The sequence below is a fragment of the Sphaeramia orbicularis genome, chromosome 19, assembly GCF_902148855.1.
Source record: "Sphaeramia orbicularis chromosome 19, fSphaOr1.1, whole genome shotgun sequence".
NCBI classification, from domain to species: domain Eukaryota; kingdom Metazoa; phylum Chordata; class Actinopteri; order Kurtiformes; family Apogonidae; genus Sphaeramia; species Sphaeramia orbicularis.
The window spans coordinates 33,646,466-33,669,082 of record NC_043975.1 but is presented as its reverse complement, the minus strand read 5'-3'; the positions used below and the strand labels follow the sequence as shown (position 1 = coordinate 33,669,082).

Below are 22,617 nucleotides of genomic sequence, written 5' to 3'. Positions count from 1 at the left end.
CTGAGTGTTAGCAGCCAGCGTAGGTAGATCACCGGACAAACACTGCTGCCAGGAGTCACAACGGACCAGAAGGAGAGTAATACTGACAAACAGAGAGGGAGATTCACAGGTACGAGGAGGGAACCAGGAGAGAGTTGTTGACTGTTTGGGCAACAGGAGCTTGTGGTAGCCAGGAAGAGGGCAGCCAAGCCTGAGGAGATGCTGTGAGGAAGAGTGCCAAGTGATGGAGCTCGATGCAACCAGCAGGCGGGCGCAATTAGTCAGGTACAGCAATATGGCATCTTAATTATAATTTATGGACGTGGAATCTTAGATAGTGACTGATTTAAGCACTTTAACATCAGGTATTTGGATATATTACACTGTAGTTTGACTTTATTAGTTATATTTCTGAAATAACATGCAGTAATTTAATATTTGAATTTATTTATTCTATTATTATTCAAGGTTAAGAGCACTATGAAGCAATATGTCTGATGTGATGCATTTGTGGCTGTAATATTATGGGCCTACTCCGCCAAGCTATGACATCTCCAACTTATTTTCCTATGTATCTAAAGTTCAGCATCATTATCTTTATCTGCTGCATTCAACTGTTCATTAGGAAACCTTCGCAATGAGTGTTTAAGACAGTTGCTTACGTCACTGCTTTACTTATCAAGGTCAAACGTATTGCGATGATTTTGTTGACATTATAAGGCATGAGAATGTAGGAGACATGCAAATGTTTTTGTTGATGAAGAAGGAGAATATTTTCCAGGCTGATGTATTCAACATGCTCGGTGCCGAACTTCACATGATGCTCTAGACTCTTTTGGTGCCACAAAGCTCACTCTGTGTGGTACACAGACCCACCGTTTGTCCTCGCTCTATCGCTCTTTAGCATTTTAAGTCTACTCCTCCCCTAGCAAGCAGCCACCGCTGATTAAAAAGGAGATTTTCCAAATACTTCACAACACCCACGTAACCCCCAGCGGCTATGAGGACGTTAGTATGTGCTCTCTTCTGTTACAAAGACTGGATTGTTTTTGGTCTTTTGCTCTGTGTCTCACGATTATGGGGTTGTGGTTGATTCTAACAAAGCTAAACCAAGTCAACGCTCTTGGTCACCCACGAGTGCATGCAAAGGCTCAGTGTTTAGATGCTTCTCATGAATTCTTATCTTGTGGTTCATCTTTGACTCTTGCAAAAAGGTCAACAACAATTGTGTAATTAGACACTCTATAAAATAAGAAAATTCCCTGAGGCAGATTTATGGGAGTGTTTCTAAGTTTAACATCTACCAGGTCACAAAGGTTTCAGGGTAAGAGGTTATATTTGAGCTGTGTTTAAAATGATGCACTGTAGGTTATGAAACTTGGAAGGCTCGAAGGATGTACCAGAATAGGGGTGACTATTTCAGTCACTCAGTGGCAGGATTGGCATTCTCTTCCCTTCTGTTGTCTGTGTGTTCCCATTTGGACCAATTTATATGATGAAATAACCTCCAAGCTGCAACCCCCTATTGGAAAAAACTACTTCAGACAAATAAACTGTGTCCATAAAGTTGGAGTAATTTTGTTTTCCTCTTTTTATCTATATCAATAATTACCTCTGACCAAGTCCAATGATTACATACTGAGTACCAGTTACATTTTATCTATCAAAATTAAATCACAGTGTCATAATTATTTTATGAGAAGAGGTAAAAACTATTTTGCTCCAACTTCATGGGTAACAGTGCAACATACTGTATGCTGCTCTTTTGTAAGGATTTAGTGACTTCACCACCACAGTGCCCTTCCTCATGCATATATATTTGACTCAAACAACTTGTCTCTTCACACAATTTTGCAAGAGAGTGTGTTTCATTAAAGAACCAGCCAAACAACCAAGAAAACTTTTACCCCAATTCTAGAATTAGGCTGGATGATGTCAAACCTATTTCCAGCAATGGTGCTAACAAAATGTGGAAATAGGTCTGGCAACATGAAACTACACATCAGCTTTCATATTAAGTGTATTATTTGCTTAGTGGCCTTACAGTCATTCTATTATAGGCCTGTAAGATTAAATATAACCATAAACATGGGTCAGGGTTCCATGAAGAGTGGATGTTAAAGTGCTAAATGATATATAAATAATAGAAATGATAATCTTTAGAAATGTTGTCATTAGTCGTCCCCCCCCCCCCCACACACACACACACACCATGTACATCCATACTGTAAATATTTATTTTATTTATTTATCCGTGTAAAGCCTTAACCATTAAATCATTGACAGAAAATCCCAGTTATTTGAAACTGGAGCCTTTATTGGTCCTTCTGAACGACCAAAAACTTTTTTTTTTTTCAAATATCAATTTCCATGTTTGAGTTTCAATTTTCTATCATATTTGATACATCAAGTCTCAATGCTTAAATATTAATATTTTTGAACAAACAAAAACATAACACAAACATGTCTAACAAATTGGTAATTCCTTTTCAAAACTGTCAAAGTTCTTCCTCCTTTTTCAATGATGACAGTCCTGTAGTGTCACTGGAAGGGCCTTTGGTGAACAAATTCCTCCCCCCTGGTGGATTTTCCTTGCATTGCATGTATCTAATTGTATATATCCGTTTTTTCAAGAAAAAAAAATATCACACTGATCATGTAGAGTGCTTCAAAACTCGTGTATCAGATATGACACTTTTGGCATTATAGGGTTAACCTTTATTAAACCAGGTTGTTCCCATTGAGATGGAGGATGTCTTCTTCAAGGGAGACCTGGCCAAGATGGCAGCCATACAGTCACATCATTACAGTTTTACAATAATAAAAGCATTTGCAAATATAAAAATAACAATTATATTATCAATCAAAACATTTACAGACCAACAGTCTTGATTCCGAAATTTCAACACTTTCTTTAAAATCAGTCCGAGGAATCAGTGTTTGTAGACGAAGCTCAGACTGAAGCTTGTTCCAGGTATCAGGAGCTGAAAACCTAAAACTTCTTTTTTTTTTCTAAATAAGTATATATTATCTAAATTTAAAGCTAAAGTCAATAGCAGATTTTTTTTCTTTTTCTCTTTTTTCTGTACCTGTCTTCCCTGCACTTTATTCTTGTAACTTGCTGCCAACAACTGCTGCCAACAAAGTCTTATCTGACCTTAAAAAATAATTTTCCTTATGTCTCAATGTTTGTCTTACTTATTCTGTATGTTTGAAAGACTTAATAAGAAAATACACTGATAAAAATAAAACAACTGTTCTTAGTTAAGTTAAAATACCAGGGTTAGACATCATTTTTTATTCCTAGTACAGTAATAATAGAGAAAGTCAGTATTTCAGGTACAAGTGTCAGAGACATGTTGCCATGTGACCTGAGCTCCAGAGCCAAATGTGCTGATACATTCTTGTGGTCACATGGTTGAATAGACAGCATGACTCTACAGAACAGCCGAAACCTCCAACACAGTGAATCCCAACCCCTCCCTGCACATTTGTCTACAACACACCACTTTACTTCCCCTGCGCCGCACTCTTTTATTTTGGTTTTGTGTCCTCAGCAGTCCACTCTGCAGTTCTGCAGTTCGGGACACATTCCAAATCTTGTGTCTCATACGAGCCCTTCCCCGCTGCCAGATTGGTTTTCATACTCTTCCCATGGTCCCTCCCTGCTACCACGGCGACGCAGCTGTCACCTGTCAGTTTGATGGCGGGGATGCGCACTAGCCTGTTATGGCTCAGAATAGAATGGTGGCAGAGTTTAGCTGGAAGAGCACAACACCAAGTCTGTGAAAGAATGAACAGATGACAAGGGGGAAAAAATCTCAGCTATATGGGAATGTGGCATATGTGCACTTTGAGGTTTCTGGGTGTTCTTCATGGGAGTGACTGACTACCTCTAAAGGAGAGACTTTGGTTCAGATTGAGTTGGTAAGGCCTCATGACTTAGCCACATGCATTATCTACTAGTCCATTGAAATGTGTAGTTAGATTTACATTACATGGAGTATGGATTCATCTGTTTTGACTGTGTCTATATTTCTATGACATTAACAGGGTTGCTAAAAAGCTTTGGTAAGTTGCATGTGGATATGTATATTTTTGTCACTTAAGTATTTATAGTTTTGACATAAATATAGACAGATAATGCAGACTTATTGGCATCAACACAAAATAACAAACGAACACAAAGAATTAAAACATAAAACAATGAATTATCTGCTTTCATACAAGTAGCCATTTATTTTTTTTCTTGTCTTAAATGCACTCGATTGGACTCATTTAACAGAAATTATATCAATATCAACAATTTCCACATAATGTTGTTGCTGTGGTATTTAAATTGAGCCAAATCCTTATAACAATGTTTTTATTTCAAATATTCTCTCATCACAACAGTGAATATTTTTATAGTCTGATTGATATGTTAATGTATACTTTTTGTGCGATGTACAATCACATAATCATGCTGAATGGACTGGTTTTTAGATTTTAGGATGAGTTTGATGAAAATATACTGCACCAGAATCTGTCAGTGCATATCATTTTAATATTATTGCAAGAAAATTGTTTAGGTTCAGCTTTAATGTAAGTAGCACTGGTTTTATTTTTTGTAAGTGTTATGAAGAAAGCCGTAAAACAGAAGATGAGATAAAGCATGTCAGGAAATATGTGCAAAGCTGTTTTTTTTTTTTTTTTTTCATATTTACCATTATCCGATAACAATGAGGCAAAATTAAAACAAGCTGATTTTGCCTCTATTTCTATTTAATTTTAATCCATGTTGCTTATTTATTGTAGTTTTTGTTCAGTTTTTCTGTTTTTTAAAATAGCTTAAAATGATCTTTTAATTGCTAGTTCCAGTTTCAGTCTTTGTTTTCATCATTTATAGTAACTCTGTTCATAATAGGAATCATTCCTTTATTTGTTTTGAGCAGGAAAAAAAAAAAAAAAAAAAAAAAAAAAAAAAAAATATATATATATATATATATATATATAGAATAAAAAATAAATAAATATATATATATATATATATGTATGTATGTATATATATATATATATATATATATATATATATTATATATATATATATATATATATGTATATATATATATATATATATATATATTTTTTTTTTTTTTAAATCTATTTATTTATTTTTTTCATGTCTACAAGGAACTAATATCAGAGCAAATATGTCACAGGTGTCAAACATGTAGCCTGGGGGACAAATCCGACCCGCCAAAGGGTTCAATCCAGCCCCTGGGATGAATTTGTGAAATGCAAAAATTACACTGAAGACATTAACCATCAAAGGTGTTTAAATCATTTTAGGTCATTTCAGTCTAAAGTGGATCAGACCAGTAAAATACTATCATAATAACCTATAAATAATGAAAACTGCAAATTTTTCTTTGTTTTAGTGTAAAAAACAGTAAAATTACACAAAAATGTTTACACTTACAGACTAGCCTTTTACAAAAAATTTGAATATCTGACACATCTTAAGAGAAGTATGTGGAATTTTAATAATATTCTGTCTGTTATTTAATGTTTTGTGTATTTGTAGATCCACTGTGATCTCTAAGTTGTGATTCATATGTATAAATGATAAACTAAGGCATAATGTTGTTAACATTGCACTTATTTTACTTAAGAATTTTCAGGTTGTTAAAATTTGTTCATGTTATATTTGAGTACACTTCGTAGATTTAAACATTTTCATTATGGAATTTTACTTTTTTCACTCAAAAGTTCTTATCTTATTATTTGTAATATTTTACTGGTCCGGCCCATTTTACATCATATTAGGCTGAATGTGGCCCCTGAACTAAAAGGAGTTTGTCACCCCTGAAATACTTTATTAAATAAAGGTGATCAAGACAATATAGCAACTGCCATGTACACTAGTAATAACAAAATAAATTCAAATTGCATTACTCAAAAAGGAGTGGGAAGAAGAAAACTTATTAAATCCCACCCCCAGCTGATAACAATGAGGCAAAATTAAAACAAGCTGATTTTACCTCTTTTTCTATTTCATTTTAATCACTGTTGCTTATTCATTGTAGTTTTTTGTTCAGTTTTTGTGTTTTGGAAAATAGTTTTGATTTTTATTTCTCTTAAAATTATTGCTAGTTTCAGTTTCTGTCCTTGTTTCCATCATCTATAATAACTCTGTTCATGGTGAGAGTAAATATATTGTAATAATCTGTAAATCTATTTTATAACAAGTGTTCAGAGAACGCAAACCTCTGCCAAGCACCCCGAACGGTGTGCATGTGTGGATCGACTATTTCTTTTTAAATTAAACAGTTTCAAGGTTGTTCCATACAGCAGAAAAAGTTGAAGTTTGGTACCAGTCATGTGTATGTCAAATTAGATTAAATTCCAAGCAATATTTGTTGAGTTATAATGAAAAATGTGTGGTAAATGGGATTTTCAATGTTAAATTGAAATGGCCACAGAGTCCACATTCCACAGTGGAAGTGGACAATTTTGTGCCAGATACAAGATATTTTTATAAGCTACAGGTGGATCAAATTGGAGGCTAATCGGAGTCATTTAGAATTTTTTATGAATTTTCGAAAATTTCTCAATGATGAGAGATAGGAAAATTTGAGATTTTGTGACCTTGCTGTGACCTTGAACTTTGGCCTACTTGGCCCAAAAGTTAATCGGTTCATCCATCGGGCCTAGGGCTACCTGTGGGTAAAATTTGGTAAAGATGGTTGGAATAGTTTTCCCGTAAAGTTGCTAACAAACAAACAAACAAGCACACAAAGCAAAGTGATCCCAATACCTCCTGGCAGATGTAACTATATGCAACCTTTTATAGTCCTCCAATTTTTTTTGTTTTAATGTCTATCCATCGTTTCAACTAAACACCATTCTGTTTCTGCAGAATGGAGGACCAGGACAGAGTGAGCCAAGCGTCCAGTGTGGCCACTATTTCCTACTTCCCTGTCAGAAAGGTTTGTTTTTATATTATGTGCACAAATGCAATGACTTATTTTGACACAAGTGTATACCTGCTTATAACATTATTTACTTGTGTTTGAACAGGATGGTGATGGAAAGGTGCAGACATTTGGGAAAAGATGTCAGGCTGCAAAGAGAGACCCCAACTGTCCTGTGGTGATCAGAGGATGGCTTAATAAAAAAGTACAGCATTATTTTTACTTTATTTAGAGTGTTTTTTTTTTTCATCAGAATCAATCCTTGTTTGTTATATAATGTGCAGTCCTAAATTAATCTTCTTTCTGCAGGATAGCTCTGGTTTGAAGCTGTGGAAGAGAAGGTGGTTCGTCCTCTCCAACTACTGCCTGTTTTACTATAAAGGTAGGAGACATAGATTTAAGCCACGTCTTCATTCTCTTTGAATGTGCAATTAATTTTTCTTTTCCATGTTTTTTTTTTTTTTTTATTCCCTATCAGACAGTAGAGAAGAATCTGTGCTGGGCAGCATCCCACTCCCAAGCTATAAGATTCTGTTCTGCACACCACGGGAATGCAAGAACAGAAAATTCACCTTCAAGGTATTTTAATCCACTAATATGTGATATTTAGTATAGTTTGTGTGATTTAACTTTTAAAGACCTAGAATTATTTTTGTGGTAACTTCCTAATGAACTTTTCTTTACATTTAACTTTTCCTCAGTGATTTATTGCCATTTATTATTTTATCTTCTGCATTTTTCAGTGAAATCAGGTATTTTGCCACATTTAATTCACTGACCTATGTTCATAAAAGCTCAGAGTCAATCCAAAAGTTATTATATCAGAAAAAAAAAACTGAAGAAAAGTGCAGTTTTATTTATTTATTTATTTATTTATTTATTTATTTTTTAGCAAAATATGTCATATCTTAACATAAAAAAAGCATCTACAAACATTACATTTATCAAACTATGGATTTTACTGGTGAATCAGTGTTTCAGAAGATGGCAGTTTTACAGACCCTCTAAACCTCCAAATTGGGTTTTATCTAATCCTGCAGAACAGCTGAGAAACTGCATTTTACCTCAATTACTCCAATTTATTAATAGGATTATTTGTTCAAAAGCCATTAAACATTTTACATCAGTGGATGCTTTCGGTCACTGGTGCCTGTTTAGGGTTAAGTCCTGGTCAAATTCTGCATATACAAAATGTTTAATGAATACAGTTTGATTAAGCTGTTTTGGATAAACCCTGAAAGACCCAAACATCCACTGGCAACCAAAACCATCTACAGACATAAACTGTTTAATAGCAAGTTGATCCACTAATCCTATCAATACATGTAAATAATTGGTGTAAAATGCAGTTTGTCATCTTTTCATGGTCATCAGATATGACCCATTTGGACGTTCAGAGGCTCTGTAGTGAACATGGAAACACTATCATCTTCTACAACATTGATTCACCAGTAAAACCCATGGAGTTTAACAAATGACAGTGGATGGAGACACTTGTTTTTACATTCAGTTATTAATATCTTTGCTGAAAAAGCCACTTTTTCTTTAGTTTTCTCTGTTTTGATCTAATAACCTTTGAATTTAATGAGCATCTAAATTAAGTATAGAAAACGAAATATAGTAAACTCCATGATTTGCACTGAAAAATGCAAAATACAGAAGATAATATTATAATAATAATGATAAATCACTTAGGAAAGGTTAAATAGAGAGAAAATTTCATTTGGGAACTGCCATAAAAGTAGCACTGGGTCTTTATGGGTTAAAAGCTTCACAAAAGAAAAATAAATACATAAAAAAAAAAATCCCACTTAAATCAGTTATTTTAGATGTTCCAGATTTTTTTTTTTAATTCAACATGAGCAATACGACATGAAAACATCCCAAACAGTTATTTGAGTTTTAGAAGTTCTTATTTTATCATTCAGTTTGAGTGCATGTCATTTCAATTTTATTGCAAGAAAATAGCTAGTTTAGGTTCAGCTTCAATTTAGGTGCTGGTTTTAGTTTTGAAGTGTTATGAATAAAACCTTAAAACTGAGGATGAAACAAAGTATGGCAGGAATTATGATTTACAAGGCTACTGTTTATGAAAAGTTCTGTATTGTACAAAGCTGTTTTTGTTTTTTGTTTTTTTCATATTTACCATTATCTGATAACAATGAGGCAAAATTAAAACAAGCTGATTTTGCCTCTGTATGTATATTTTTTAAATTTTAATCCATGTTGGTTATTTATTGTAGTTTTTGTTTAGTTTTTGTGTTTTTGAAAATAGCTTAAAATAATCTTTTCATTCCTAGTTCCAGTTTCAGTCTTTTTTTTCATCATTTATAATAAATCTGTTCATGATAGGAGTAAATACAGTGTAATATTCTGTAAATCTAGGTGGTGCACCAGGGAATGCGTTCTTATTTCTTCAGTGCTGACACTCAGGAGGACATGTTGGGCTGGGTCCGAGCCCTCAGTCAGTCTGCTGCGATGGAGCCAGAAAGTTCCCTGTACAGGTACACAACTTTAAGCTGAAATATATCGAACGTTGTCATCGAGAAGGATTATTATTATTATTTTTTTTTTTTTTTGATCAATTTTCTATTTATTTTACAGTACAAAAAAAGAAAGAAACTCACATTTTATAATATAAGATTTTGTGACCCACAAAGTATAAACCCCATCCCCCCAGAACCAATGGTGACCCCCATACCAACCCAACCTGGATCTGAAAAAGGCGAAAACCACTAATAAAAACAAATAGATGTATATAGATGAAAGCGAATATAATTCACAGATATAAACAGACTGATGATCAGGATAGTCATAGACAATTATGTTGCACTCTTTCTTTAACCATAATATAAACACCATCCCACATACTGAGGGTTTTTCGACTAGCTGCATGCATCCAGGCCACTGACCTCTCCATCACAACTATATCTAGAAAATAACTGATCCATTGTTGCTGTGATAAAGTATGAGGCGGCTGCCATCTCAATGCTAGCATTTCCTTGGCTGCAGTGAGGGCAGCCCATAATATACGCCTCTGCTGAAGACAAAGTTCTAAGGTACAGTCATCATTAAGAAGAATAAAAGATGGTGATAATGGGATATTAATCTCCAGCATATCACTCCAAGTGACAGAGATTTGCCTCCAAAAAGCAAATACATCAGGACACTCCCAATACATGTATATTATTATTTATTTTACTTTTTTTTTTTGGTGCATCTCTTTCAGGCGTTGCTCAAGTTATCAGGATTTCACACACATAGGTGGCAGCAGCGAGTCTGAGGACTTCCCCCGATCCCCATCTGATGGAGAAGGACCCCCTCAAAAACACAGGCACGTCAGCAGAACTCTGAGTGAACCAAGTCATCTGAGTGGTGGGAGAGTGGGGACGTCACACACGGAGCAGAGAGGGAGGCGGAGTGTGCATCAGAGGAACAGCAGGTTGTCATGACTGTCTGTGAACAACACACATTTAAAGACCCAGTGATTTACTAAACAGGAAACAGTGGTATGATTAAGATCCCAGCTCTAGCGTTCTGTTCTGTTTTCTTGAATGTTCTTCAGCCCTTCAGCCCGTACACCCAGCCCGCTTGACTACAACAGAAGAAGAGCCTGTGGTCCAAACCCAGATGATCCTCTTCACTACATCTCCGGTGAAAACACTCCCCCCACACAGGCAGAAATGATGGGAACAGGCTCTTTGCCCTCGAGGGCTCAACTGGGTTCACGACCTCATACACCAGTGGGAAGGGTTGACATTCGACCTCAGGACGACCCGGTCATGATGCCTCAGAACCTGTATTATGCACCTGCTTCCCCGAAACTGGAGTTCAAGTCAACTCCTACCACTCCAGTCACAGAGAGGTGGCAAAATCTAAGCAAGGTCAGACCAAGACTGAATATATGATGCAAAACACAGTCATATTATAAACACTAAGAGTCATTTAAGCACATGACTTATTATATAACATGCAGTCGTGGAAAAAATGATCAGACCACTTTTGTTTTCTTCAGTTTCTTGTTCATTTTAATGCCTGGTACAACTAAAGGTACATTTGTTTGGACAAGTATAATGATAACAACAAAAATAGCTCATAACAGTTTAATTTAAGGGCTGATATCTAGACATTTTCCATGTTTTCTTGATAATAACCAAAATCACTGAAGTTCTTACATCAGTATCTATGGCATTGTACTGACAAAAACTGTGCTTTTAGGCATTCCATGTTTTCTTTTCTGTCCGTTTTAGTCACATGATACACACAGGAGTTAGTACTTGATTGCATAACTATTGTTTCTGATGACTTTTGATGGTCTAATAATTTTTTCCACGACTGTACAACACAGTGTTTTTCAACTTTGGGGTGGCCTGAAATTCAAATGGGGTCAATTTCTAGTAATTGATAAAAAAAAGAAAAATGACTTACTAATAAAAAAAAATATATGGTGAGTTGAGAGAGACAATCACAAAACATAAAGGACATGACAAACTCTGAAGCTGAAACTGAAGCACTGTGGTACTGTTTATCTTTCAAATGTTCATTGTGGTCGGTTTCAGATGCTGCAGCTCTTTCATAATTCATGGTTTGAGTTATTGTTTATTCAGTATTAATTGTCAGCCTTGTAAATCCAAGCTGGACTGACTGTACATATCCTGACCAAGGAAAATAAAATTCTCACTCTGTGCAATAATCTACACCTGGCTTTTCTACCTCTGTCCATAATAATATACATTATATAGACTAAATGTCATCTAAATTTAATGTTTATTTGCAACATACTATAGCAAACTATTACATGATCAAAACAAATTAATTTTAGCAAAAAAAAATGTCTGGGGTCACGTGATGCTAAAATGGGGTCATGAGCCAAAAAAAGGTTGGGAACCACTGGTATTGCAGGTCTATTATAAATCATACTTTTCCATTTAAGCTATCTTGTGTAATATAAATTTGTGCTAATTTGCTGATACTATTATACAATTTTGTCAGCAAACAAAGTTAGGTTACTTTAATCCTTGCTTTTTATTTTGCAGCCCACACCTACATATGGCTCTGTCCATCATATCCCAGCTGGACGAAGGCCTTTAGGAAAGGTAACTATAAATTTGCAGCAAAACACGTGTGGGTCACATGACACCCACTGTGTAAAGCGTCAGCATCTTCAATAAAATCTACTAAAACACACAGGATTGAATCACAAATTTGGACTTTATTTATACTGTGCGTTTAATTTGTGCAGCATATTCAACCAAATGCCAGGTGTTCTCTGCTTTCTCACAATATTATCCGCATGCTGTTTCTGCCTTCAGAGCTACTCTACGGGGGCACATGCAGATTTACTGCCCCCTTTGCCCCCCTCATCGAGAGCTGCACATGTTTCCCACCCAACACAACACCACCACCACCATCATCACCATCACCGCAACCATTTATCTGTTTGTGTGCTGCCGGCAGCTATGGTACAGCCCGCTCTGCTGAGCTCCGTCTACTGTATCTGTCTTAACTCTGTTTCAGTGTGTTGTTTGGTGTTATGTCTTCCTAAAAATGCTGTTTGTGATGTGATGGTGCCACTAACTGTGCAGACATTTTAACAAGACTGTCTATATTGTCCTGTTACCTGATGTGTTTCTATTATTTGTTGTCTTTGTTACTGTACTGTTTTGTCACTAATGTTAACTGTGTCATCGCTTTTTTATGAATAAAAACTATTTATAATTGTGTTTAATTTTACAGTGTTATTCTATTGCTGACATTGCTGCTGGTGAAAGTCCATAGACTGTTCATATGTTAAGTGCTTTGTCTGATGATGACACTGAAGGAAAGCAGGGTAGGAGATATTTTTCTGGGGCATTTTTTTTTTACTATATTGCTTAAAATCCCCTTCACACCCCGATTACAACCAATTAAATAAATGCTCTAACACAAAAAAAAAAAAAAAAAATGTAGTCACCTGTGGAACAGACAGGACTGAAAAGACGCCATCCAATCATTTTAACAGGTCCATTGAAATGATTGAATGGTGATATGTCAGTCAAACTTAACTGCCATTTGTCCCTCCCCCCTCTGTGAGTACAATCCAGTACTCTGGAGGCGTGGCTTCGACGGGATGTCTGAAGAAAGGGGTTTGGACTTTTGAATTGTGTATTTTCAAAATGTAGCTTGCTCAAACCGTTTTTTCCAGGATCTCCTACCCTACCTTTAAGGCACTTTGGTTTCATTTACACTTTCGAGCACACTGTACATACACTTCATACAAACATAGGATGCATTACACATGTGTTGTCTCTCCCAAAGTATTACTAAATACTGTCTGTTTCAACTATTAACTCTAACTGCATGAAATACCCCCAAATCAGTGTTGAGTAAGTGTGTACCTCTATTTTCATTCAAGTTTAACAATAAAATCTGAAAGAAATGTTTTAAAGAAATATCTGTCACACTGTCGGACAACATTATAACCTTGATGCTTTTTCAGCCCCAAAAGCCCGACCCAAGGGAATCCCAAACAATGAGACCCCTCGAAAGCGATGCAGATGTGAGTATTTGTCTCAGTGTGTGGATAAATGCACGGTGTACAACACAAGGTTTTATATGATTTACATTAAATATTACTTTGCTGTTCCCTCTTAAGGCTGTGTTGACAAGGTTGTGTGGGTGTGACAAGCTGCTCCAGTCTCTGTCAGTGGAACTGGCCCAGCTACAACTGGATAAGGTCAGTCCTTATATAGTCACAATGTAATATACAGTATAATCTCACAGTGTTCTGCCGCATATTATGCTTCTTTTACAGTCGCAGAAAAAATTATTAGACCATCAAAAGTCATCAAAAACCATGGTTATGCAATCAAGTACTAACTCCTGTGTGTATCATGTGACTAAAACAGACAGAAAAGAAAACATGAAATGCCTAAAAGCACTGTTTTTGGCAGTGCAATGTCCTAACTACTGATGTAAGAACTTAAGTGATTTTGGTTATTATCAAGAAAACATGGAAAATTGCTAGATATCAGCATTTAAATTAAACTCTTATGAGCTATTTTTGTTGTTATCATTATACTTGTCCAAACAAATGTACCTTTAGTTGTACCAGGCATTAAAATGAACAAGAAATTGAAGAAAACAAGGGGTGGTCTGATAATATTTTACACGACTGTATTAAATCACTCATGTCTTTTTCCAGGATAGTGTCCACTGTGCATTAGAAGTCTCCAGACTGCAGCTGGAAGAGTGGAAGATCCAAGGACCCCAGGCCTATGAAGAAGCTCTGATGCAGAAGGCTTTGCTCCAAGAAGAGCTAGTCACCATCCGAGCCAGAATGTGTGACGTATCACTGGTGTGTAAGAAGCAGAGGGATTGTGAACCCATACGAGACCAGAAATGGCATGAGAAATGCTGTAATAATAATGGATTAATTACAGTTCATGGATGCCTTTGTGTTTGTTTTTACTCAGGAAATGGACAGGGTGTGGAGTCAGTATGAGAGAATGGAGAGTGAACTGTCTGTTATTCGATCACACCTTCAGCACATCTGCAGCTTTGGAATGCCACAGGTACCTTCACATTGAAAAAGCAACTTCAAAAGCAATCCATAGCAAAGCATTTTAGCATTTGAGCATTTGTGAAGTGACATCCCTCCAGTCAAGTAAAGTTTACACTGTCAGTCACTCTTTCTTCAAGTCCTTCAGAAATCCTTTCATAACTGAACATGTATTTTTGGGTCTTATCAGGAACAGTCTCAGGCCCAGAGAGAGCTGTGGATGATGGAGGACATCCTTGCAGGACTGAAAGTCAACAGGGATCACTTCCGTTTCCTGTTGGGACTGCAGAGGCATCACTGTAAGCCTTATTTATGTGATGATTACAAGTTGTGACTTGTTAAAGAGTGCAAAAGGATGATGGTTTGCACATTCAGCTATCTTAATTGTCTGAATAACTTCAGTCTCTGAAGGACAGAGAATATTTTCTGTACACGGGGGTTTGTGCACACTGGAAGGATTAAATCTTTTCCTCACCTCAGTAGTTTGTTCATATCAAACAGTTAATATAAAAATAAAAATAAAAAACTGATGGAAATCAACACAGTGTCACAGTGGATGGATCACTGAGTTATTTGTTAGCAATGAAAATTATATAAACCATATGCTATGGCCTAGTAGTCACCAGATCTCAACCCAGTTGCACATCCAATGGACATTTTGGATGTGTGTATTTGTCAGTGCTCCCCTTAATCATGAGCAAAACAGAAATTAGGGCATGTCTTTGTAAAAATGTGTTCACCCCTCCAGTAAAGTTCCCAGACTTCTAAAATCAATACAAAAGCACTGATAGAAAAGTGTCTCTCTAGTCCTTTAATTTGTCTGCTGGTTTTGTAAATAACTACTCCTTTCTACCATAAGGGGCCGCTGAAATGTAGAATTGTGTAGTTCAGGTTTATGCACATGAGACCTGACAATAGATGACCAGTGTCAAAACGTGACCTTTTCTGTCTTCATCAGTGTACCAGCCAACATCCCCACATCCTGGATCTCCTGGTTCACCCACAGAGAGACTGCCAATGGTAAGACTCCTGTCCATTGTCAGTTTGTTGTCTATGGACAAAGAACCCTTCTTTAAAGGTTAATCCGTTGGCATCTGTTGAATAGATCTCTGTGTTCCACTGGTGTCATCTTAAAGTTTGGCCAAAGACAAACATCTAATTGCTTCTTTATTTGAGTGTTAAACATCAGTCATCTGATTCTGACTTAAAGCGTCTTGCCTCACTAAGATGCATTATATTAACAGAAAAGCACAATCTAAAGAAGTATATGACTACTGACGTATTATGTCTTCACCAAGACAGAATAAATTCATTGCATTTGTGAAGGATAATGTGAATGTGAAAAGCATTATCATTCTTGGTATGGAAGGACAAACTTCAGTAGTTTTAGTAGAGCTTTATGGTTCTTGTCATTTAACAATAATCAAAATCAGGATATGGATCAAGAGCCACCAGTCCGCCCACCGTTGCCCCAGGAGTTGCAGGAAATCAGCCAGATCAGGGATCAGAGCCATGGCTGGACAGAGACTTCATATGAGGTGTGTAATATTTACATCATCTACTGTATACTGTATGTGTTCATGTGGACAATGTTTTGTTATGATTATCACTGGGTCTTATTATTCATTTTTCCATGCTTATGTTACAGCCAATCTACAGCCACGCTGTTGATCCTGCACAAAGACGAGGCAACAGCCAGCCTGACCTCCTTAATGTGAAAACACACAGAGACACATCCGGTTGGCACCAATACATTCCAGAACAAATACAAATGGAAAAAACCTCAGAAGAGTACAGATTACAGACTAATATTTTCTGCAAAAGTTAATATTTTATGAGAAAAGGGCCAGATCATTTTTTTAGTTTGCAATAGTCTTATTTTGTCTTCCACCCTCATATTTCCTATTTCAACATATTTTTCTTTCCTCCTGTCAAACACCCACCCTCTCTCACTCCATCTATTCTTTCCTCCTCTTTCCTACATTTTCACTTCATATTTAGAATCTCATTCTTCTGCAAAATGGACCACACCAGACACAACAAGCCATTCAACCAAGGTCTGAATCTATTTTTTTACATTTCCTGTCTGCTGATAAACTATATCTGCATGAATGCAATGTGATCCGAAATGCTCCAAATATAGAAGCAGTCAAAGCTGATTTTTCCTCATTGCAACCACAGCCAAATTCCAATTCTTTGATTCTCTCATCTTCCTTGCAATTAGGGCATGTTGCAGTGCCTGTTTTAAGCAAGAGGGGGAGGCAGAGGCTTACGTCTCATCTGTCTTCTTACTTAATGCCACCCAACCCCCCTTTGTCATATGCACACACACATAGTATATATATATATATATATATATATATATATATATATATATATATATATATATATATATATATATAGGGTGGGGAAGCAAAATTTACAATGAACATTTAGTTGTTCTTTCTCAGCAGGCACTACGTCAATTGTTTTGAAACCAAACATATATTGATGTCATAATCATACCTAACACTATTATCCATACCTTTTCAGAAACTTTTGCCCATATGAGTAATCAGGAAAGCAAACGTCAAAGAGTGTGTGATTTGCTGAATGCACTCGTCACACCAAAGGAGATTTCAAAAATAGTTGGAGTGTCCATAAAGACTGTTTATAATGTAAAGAAGAGAATGACTATGAGCAAAACTATTACGAGAAAGTCTGGAAGATACTATTAAAGAAGAATGGGAGAAGTTGTCACCCGAATATTTGAGGAACACTTGCGCAAGTTTCAGGAAGCGTGTGAAGGCAGTTATTGAGAAAGAAGGAGGACACATAGAATAAAAACATTTTCTATTATGCCAATTTTCTTGTGGCAAATAAACTCTCATGATTTTCAATAAACTAATTGGTCATACACTGTCTTTCAATCCCTGCCTCAAAATATTGTAAATTTTGCTTCCCCACCCTGTATATATATATATATATATATATATATATATATATATATATATATATATATATATATATATGTGTGTGTGTGTGTGTGTGTGTGTGTGTGTGTGTGTGTGTGTGTGTGTACTGCTGTGCATACACTGCACAGCACAAATACATGTAAACACTGAACTGTAATAGTCATGCATTTGTTCAGCAGTGTTTATGAGAGGCAGATGAGGTTTTCAAGTTAAAACTTTCCATAATACATTTATATTAATGAAGTGCAGAGTTCCTGAATAACTCATTTGTAAATATCTTGTTTCTCTTGTAGAAGATTAAGATGAGTGAAGAGGAGCAGATTGAGAGGATGAAGAAGAATCAGGAGAGGCTGACTAATAAAAAGCCCCCCCTACCAACTACAGGTGCCCTTTGTCAGACAAAAGATGTGGAAACAAAAGAAGAGGTTGGAAAAATCATTAATCTCTGAAACTGAATCAATTATTGCATTATGTAATCTATTCAAATCTACATTCATCACCATATGATTTCCTCAGGCCCCCTTTCCTCTAAGGGTGACACGGGTGGTTACATCTGTACTACCTTCCTCTCTCATGGCCAGACGGGTGTCCGTTGAAGACCCCCCACCTGAGTTGGACACTCCATTGCCTGAGCAGATCTCACATGAACCACAGCAAAGACACGCTGAGCAAAGTAAAAAAATGCTGAACAGGCCATCAAGGCGGTTGTTACCGGAGAGTCCTGATCAAAACTGTTTGGAGATGCACCAGGGTCAGCCCATCAAAAAGACAATCAGACAGAAGCATCAGGGATTATTTAAGTCCTCCACACAGGACTCTCAGCCAGAAGCGAGCAGAGATGAGTCTACAGAGGCTTCCAGGAGCCAAGTTCGTGACCAAGCAGGTTTAGGGAGTAGAAGTGCAAGCTTGGATGTCAGGGTAAGCAGGACTCATTTAGAATGACAAAGATTCAGTGTGTAAGGTTTAGAAAGATCTAATTGCAGGAACAGAACATCCATGATTATGTTTTCGTTAATGCATGCATATGTACCTGTTTTTCTTTTTTTTTTATTTTGGAAAAAGCCATTTATATCTACTAAAGGAAGGGTTCCCTCTCTGTGCACTGTGCTTCTGCAAAGTGTATTAAATTGCATTACGGTCACATACTATATTTGAATGTGGACCAGAGTGATTATCATTGTAAAAGGCCCAGAACTAAAAAAACAAAATACTGGTTCCAAAGAAAGTCTTTAACAAGTTGCGACTCTAATGCTGAGTTTCCACTATGCTGTACCGGCTCAACTTGACTCGACTCGACTCAGCCTTTTTGCGTTTCCACTACATAAAAGAACCTGGAATCTGGTACCCGGTACCAGTTTTTTGGTATCTGCTCTGCCAAGGTTCCAAAAATGGGGGAAGAGATATTAAACGTGACACTGCAGACCACTGATTGGTCAGAGAGTTGTCTCTGCATCATTTCGTCATCAATGTGCAACCCGCCATTTAAAAAAAAAAAAAAAACAGATTCAGAAGTTTACAGTAAATATACTAGTAGGTTCATCCACATGATGGCAGCCCACAAAACTACACTGTGGTCTGACGAGGAGGTTCAGACATTTCTGTCCTTGGTGGCCGACAAAAAAATTCAGCGTAAGCTTGATGAGGCAACACGCAACGAGTGAGTTTATCAACAACTCTCTGAGCAGATGTCACGAAAGTTATGCACCGCGTCGCTATGATGTCCAGGAACTGTAAAGTCAGTAGGATCCTGCGATGGAAACGGTCTCCAGGAATAGTATCTGGTACCCGAGTTGAGTCGAGTCGAGTCTAGTCAAGCTGGTTCCCTGTAGTGGAACACAGGGTGAGGCGAGGGGGTTTCAGCTGATTGTAATCTTCAACGTCACCACTAGATGCCACCAAATATCACACACTGAACCTTTAAACGCAAAAAAGAGAATGATGAAATGGAAGTACAATGTATTTATGCTTTAATATAGTATCTGCTCTACTGTGAACAGGACCGGCACTCTGCCCTCCTGACCCCTGAACTGCAGCCTGACCTCTGTCTGACCCCAGAGCAGCGGGAAGCTAAACTCCGACGAGTGGAACGTATACGAGAAAGAGTGATACGAAGGTGGGATCTTTTATATTGTTCCTATCTATCTATCTATCTATCTATCTATCTATCTATCTATCTATCTATCTATCTATCTATCTATCTATCTATCTATCTATCTATGTATCTATCTATCTATCTATCTATCTATCCATCCATCCATCCATCCATCCATCCATCCATCCATCCATCCATCCATCCATCCATCCATCCATCCATCCATCCATCCATCCATCCATCCATCCATCCATCCATCCATCCACCCACGTACTTACATGTCTATCTATCTATGATCAGTGCAGCCAGAGAGAGTGTCACAGCACCCAATCAACACCCAATGTGGAGGGAGGGGCAGGACCAGGTGCCCCCTGACACAACAAGAAAGCAAAAGGCAAAAACAGGTACCTGTTATAACACACATTTTAACCTGACCTTCACTATCAATCAGTTAAACTCTACTGTAATAATAGTATTTCCTGTCGTAAACCACTTATGTGCTGCCCTGTTTCCTGTTTTAGACCACAATCATGGAAACAGTGCGGATAATATCAGAAGTCCTGAGTGCTATGGAAGATCTCAGGACATTGATGAAGGACATGAACGTGTTAGAAAATCTAAAAGTCCTTTAGGGAACAAAACACAGCACAAAGATTACAGTGGAAAAAAAGGGGTTGCCAAAACTAAAATCAAACGTCCAGCTTCTCCATATCATATCTCATCTGTGACTGTCTACCAGAGAAATGGAGGCAAGGGATTTATGAGTTGCAAAGATAAAGAGAAGCAAAAGCTTGAAGAACCCGACGTGGATGATAATGAAAGTAATTTTTCATCCTCTGATCTGAGAGCCAAGTGGTTCCTTTCTACCAGCCAGTGGCAAGGGTTCATACCATTGCAGATCCCTGAAATAGAGTCACTGGGCAACGAGGAGGCATCAGACGTCGACAACCAATCAACAGACCCTGAAGTGACTGATTCTAATGAAATGTTATCCACAGTCAGTCAAAGCTTAGAGAAAATGAAAGAGAACCATTCACTGTTCTATAAGATTGCATGTGATATCAGTATTTCAGATACAGACATTACAAGGAATGAGGGAAGTTCAAACACAGAAACAACATCTAAAGCAGAAAACGAAGAAGAACTGTTGATCAGTGAATCTGTACCACCAGAGCAGACCCATAATGCTGGCTCGTCACCTGACCCAGAGGTCAAGGATCCCAGCTTTAGTTTACCGCCACTTGCTGGTGAAAATAGTCTCTCATTAAATAGCACACATACAGATACAACACCTGAAAATCCTGACCCAGCAGTTAATACCTCAACCAGTCAAGTGAAGGAGGCATATATATGTGAAGAGATTCCTCAAAAAGAATGTGAGAATGCCTCAAAAGAAGAAAGCCAGATAGGAGTCAGAGAAATCAACCACGGAGCTTCTGTTAAGCCCCTGGATGAATGTGCCAAGTCAAGAGAAGAAGACGATGAGGCAAAAGAGTTAGAGGAAAAGAAGATGGACCAAGAAAGACCTGAAACGCTGAAGAAATCTAACAGTTTACGCACAGCAGACAGAAAGAGGGTCCAGGAAAGAGGTAACAGTGACCCCCTCACTCCATCCAGTCCTATTTATGAGAGTGGGGGTGTGATTCGGAGTGCTTCATTTGGAAAGGCACGAGTAACAGTACTAAGGACAAGTTTGTAGACAGAAAACAATGAAGACTTAAGGAGCTTAAAGGAACAAACTTAAGAAGGACGAGAACACAGTTAAAGTGATTTGTAGACAAGAAAAATGCCTCAAGATGAGAGAATGACAGAGGGAATTTGGACCTGACTTTAGATTAGAAATGGGAATTTGGGAACAAATATACTAAAAATACAGTATGTAAACTTCAACATTACCATTATGCATAATATTTGGTTTTAAATAAAATGCATATATAAAGTCTTAAGAGAATTTTATCAAAACAAAACTGTGTACTGTATGGAAAGAGTGTTGTTTTTGCAGTTGATGGTGAACAGAAACTTACAGTGAAATACAAGTATTTGTGTTTAACTTTCATTCCTTGAAATATATGTGTCTAATATAAAGTGAAAACCGAGACAATAAATGGGGTCTGCTTTTAGATGGCAACATAACACTGTTATTATCACTGTAACAAATTGTGCTTGTGTTTTGTACCTCAACTATTCTGATTAATAAATGTGTGGTCTGACACAAATGTGATACAAGACTCTGGCTCATGATTATGTGTGCAAAATCAATGCATACATATGTATATTTATGTTTGGTCTTTTTTTTCCATCCTGATTTTTCCCTATTGAAGGTCCCCTGGGTGCTTGGGTGCTGCTTTCTGACTAGACCTGATGCAGAATAACAGAGCCAGTGAAAATGCCTTTGTCACTTTAAATCCTTGCCGTGTCTCAGTCGATGACATCATTGTCTGAGAACACATTACATCACCCCTTCCCAGGCTCTCTCTCTTAAAGACAGCACCACCTTATGTTTACTGACCTACACACACGCTTACATGGCCATGCACACACTGCCCGCTTATCTGTTTACAAATGTGGTATCAATATCAACATGCATATTAATAGCAGTCTTTAGGAAATTACATTTTATATGCATGGGCTGGAGCTTTTAATTGTGCGGATGTAATTACATGAAGGGCCACTTATATTGCACTGCATCCACATATGCATTAAAACGCTACAAGTTGGCAATTAGATTAAAAAAAAACAGTAGACTAATAAACATACTCCTGCCATCATGGAATGAGATCATACCCTTTATTATTATTTTATGGGTAAATTTTAAAGAAGTCTGCAGTTCCCTTAAACATACTGGACTCTACTGTCTGCAGCAGGATGAGGAAAAAAGACTGATTTTGCATAAGAAAAGTTTAAATGATTTGTTTTTATGTCCTATTGATAAGATATGTCCCATGGTCTTAGGGTGGCTCCATAGACTCTACAACATTACAGGCCCAACTTTTTTTATGGTACACTGTCTAAAAAAAAAAAAAAGGAAAATGACAAATCAGCTGCTTTAATTACTGATGCTGTATTTATGTGAGAATGGTTATAAGGGCACACAAA

The 22,617-nt window shown here is 37.0% G+C and overlaps 1 protein-coding gene across 4 annotated transcripts; it reads left to right on the top strand.

The window, feature by feature from the left end:
• plekha4 (pleckstrin homology domain containing A4) lies at window positions 1-21,735 on the top strand. 4 transcript variants are annotated; one of them, XM_030163004.1, is made up of 24 exons: window positions 1-264; window positions 6,881-6,950; window positions 7,042-7,140; window positions 7,245-7,317; window positions 7,414-7,514; window positions 9,321-9,439; window positions 10,165-10,377; window positions 10,501-10,819; window positions 11,972-12,031; window positions 12,248-12,397; window positions 13,414-13,473; window positions 13,570-13,650; window positions 14,119-14,271; window positions 14,390-14,488; window positions 14,666-14,774; window positions 15,434-15,495; window positions 15,909-16,013; window positions 16,124-16,214; window positions 16,477-16,532; window positions 17,723-17,854; window positions 17,946-18,347; window positions 19,427-19,542; window positions 19,822-19,925; window positions 20,043-21,735. In XM_030163004.1, the coding sequence occupies exons 1-24, from the start codon at window positions 224-226 to the stop codon at window positions 21,218-21,220; spliced, it is 3,993 nt and encodes a 1,330-aa protein (XP_030018864.1). In that variant the 5' UTR covers window positions 1-223; the 3' UTR covers window positions 21,221-21,735. The 4 variants fall into 4 exon arrangements, with proteins under 4 accessions (XP_030018864.1, XP_030018868.1, XP_030018867.1 ...); XM_030163008.1 differs by having other exon boundaries at window positions 19,827-19,925; window positions 20,043-20,175; XM_030163006.1 differs by lacking the exon at window positions 1-264 and adding an exon at window positions 3,623-3,906.
• The last annotated feature ends 882 nt before the right edge of the window (window positions 21,736-22,617 follow it).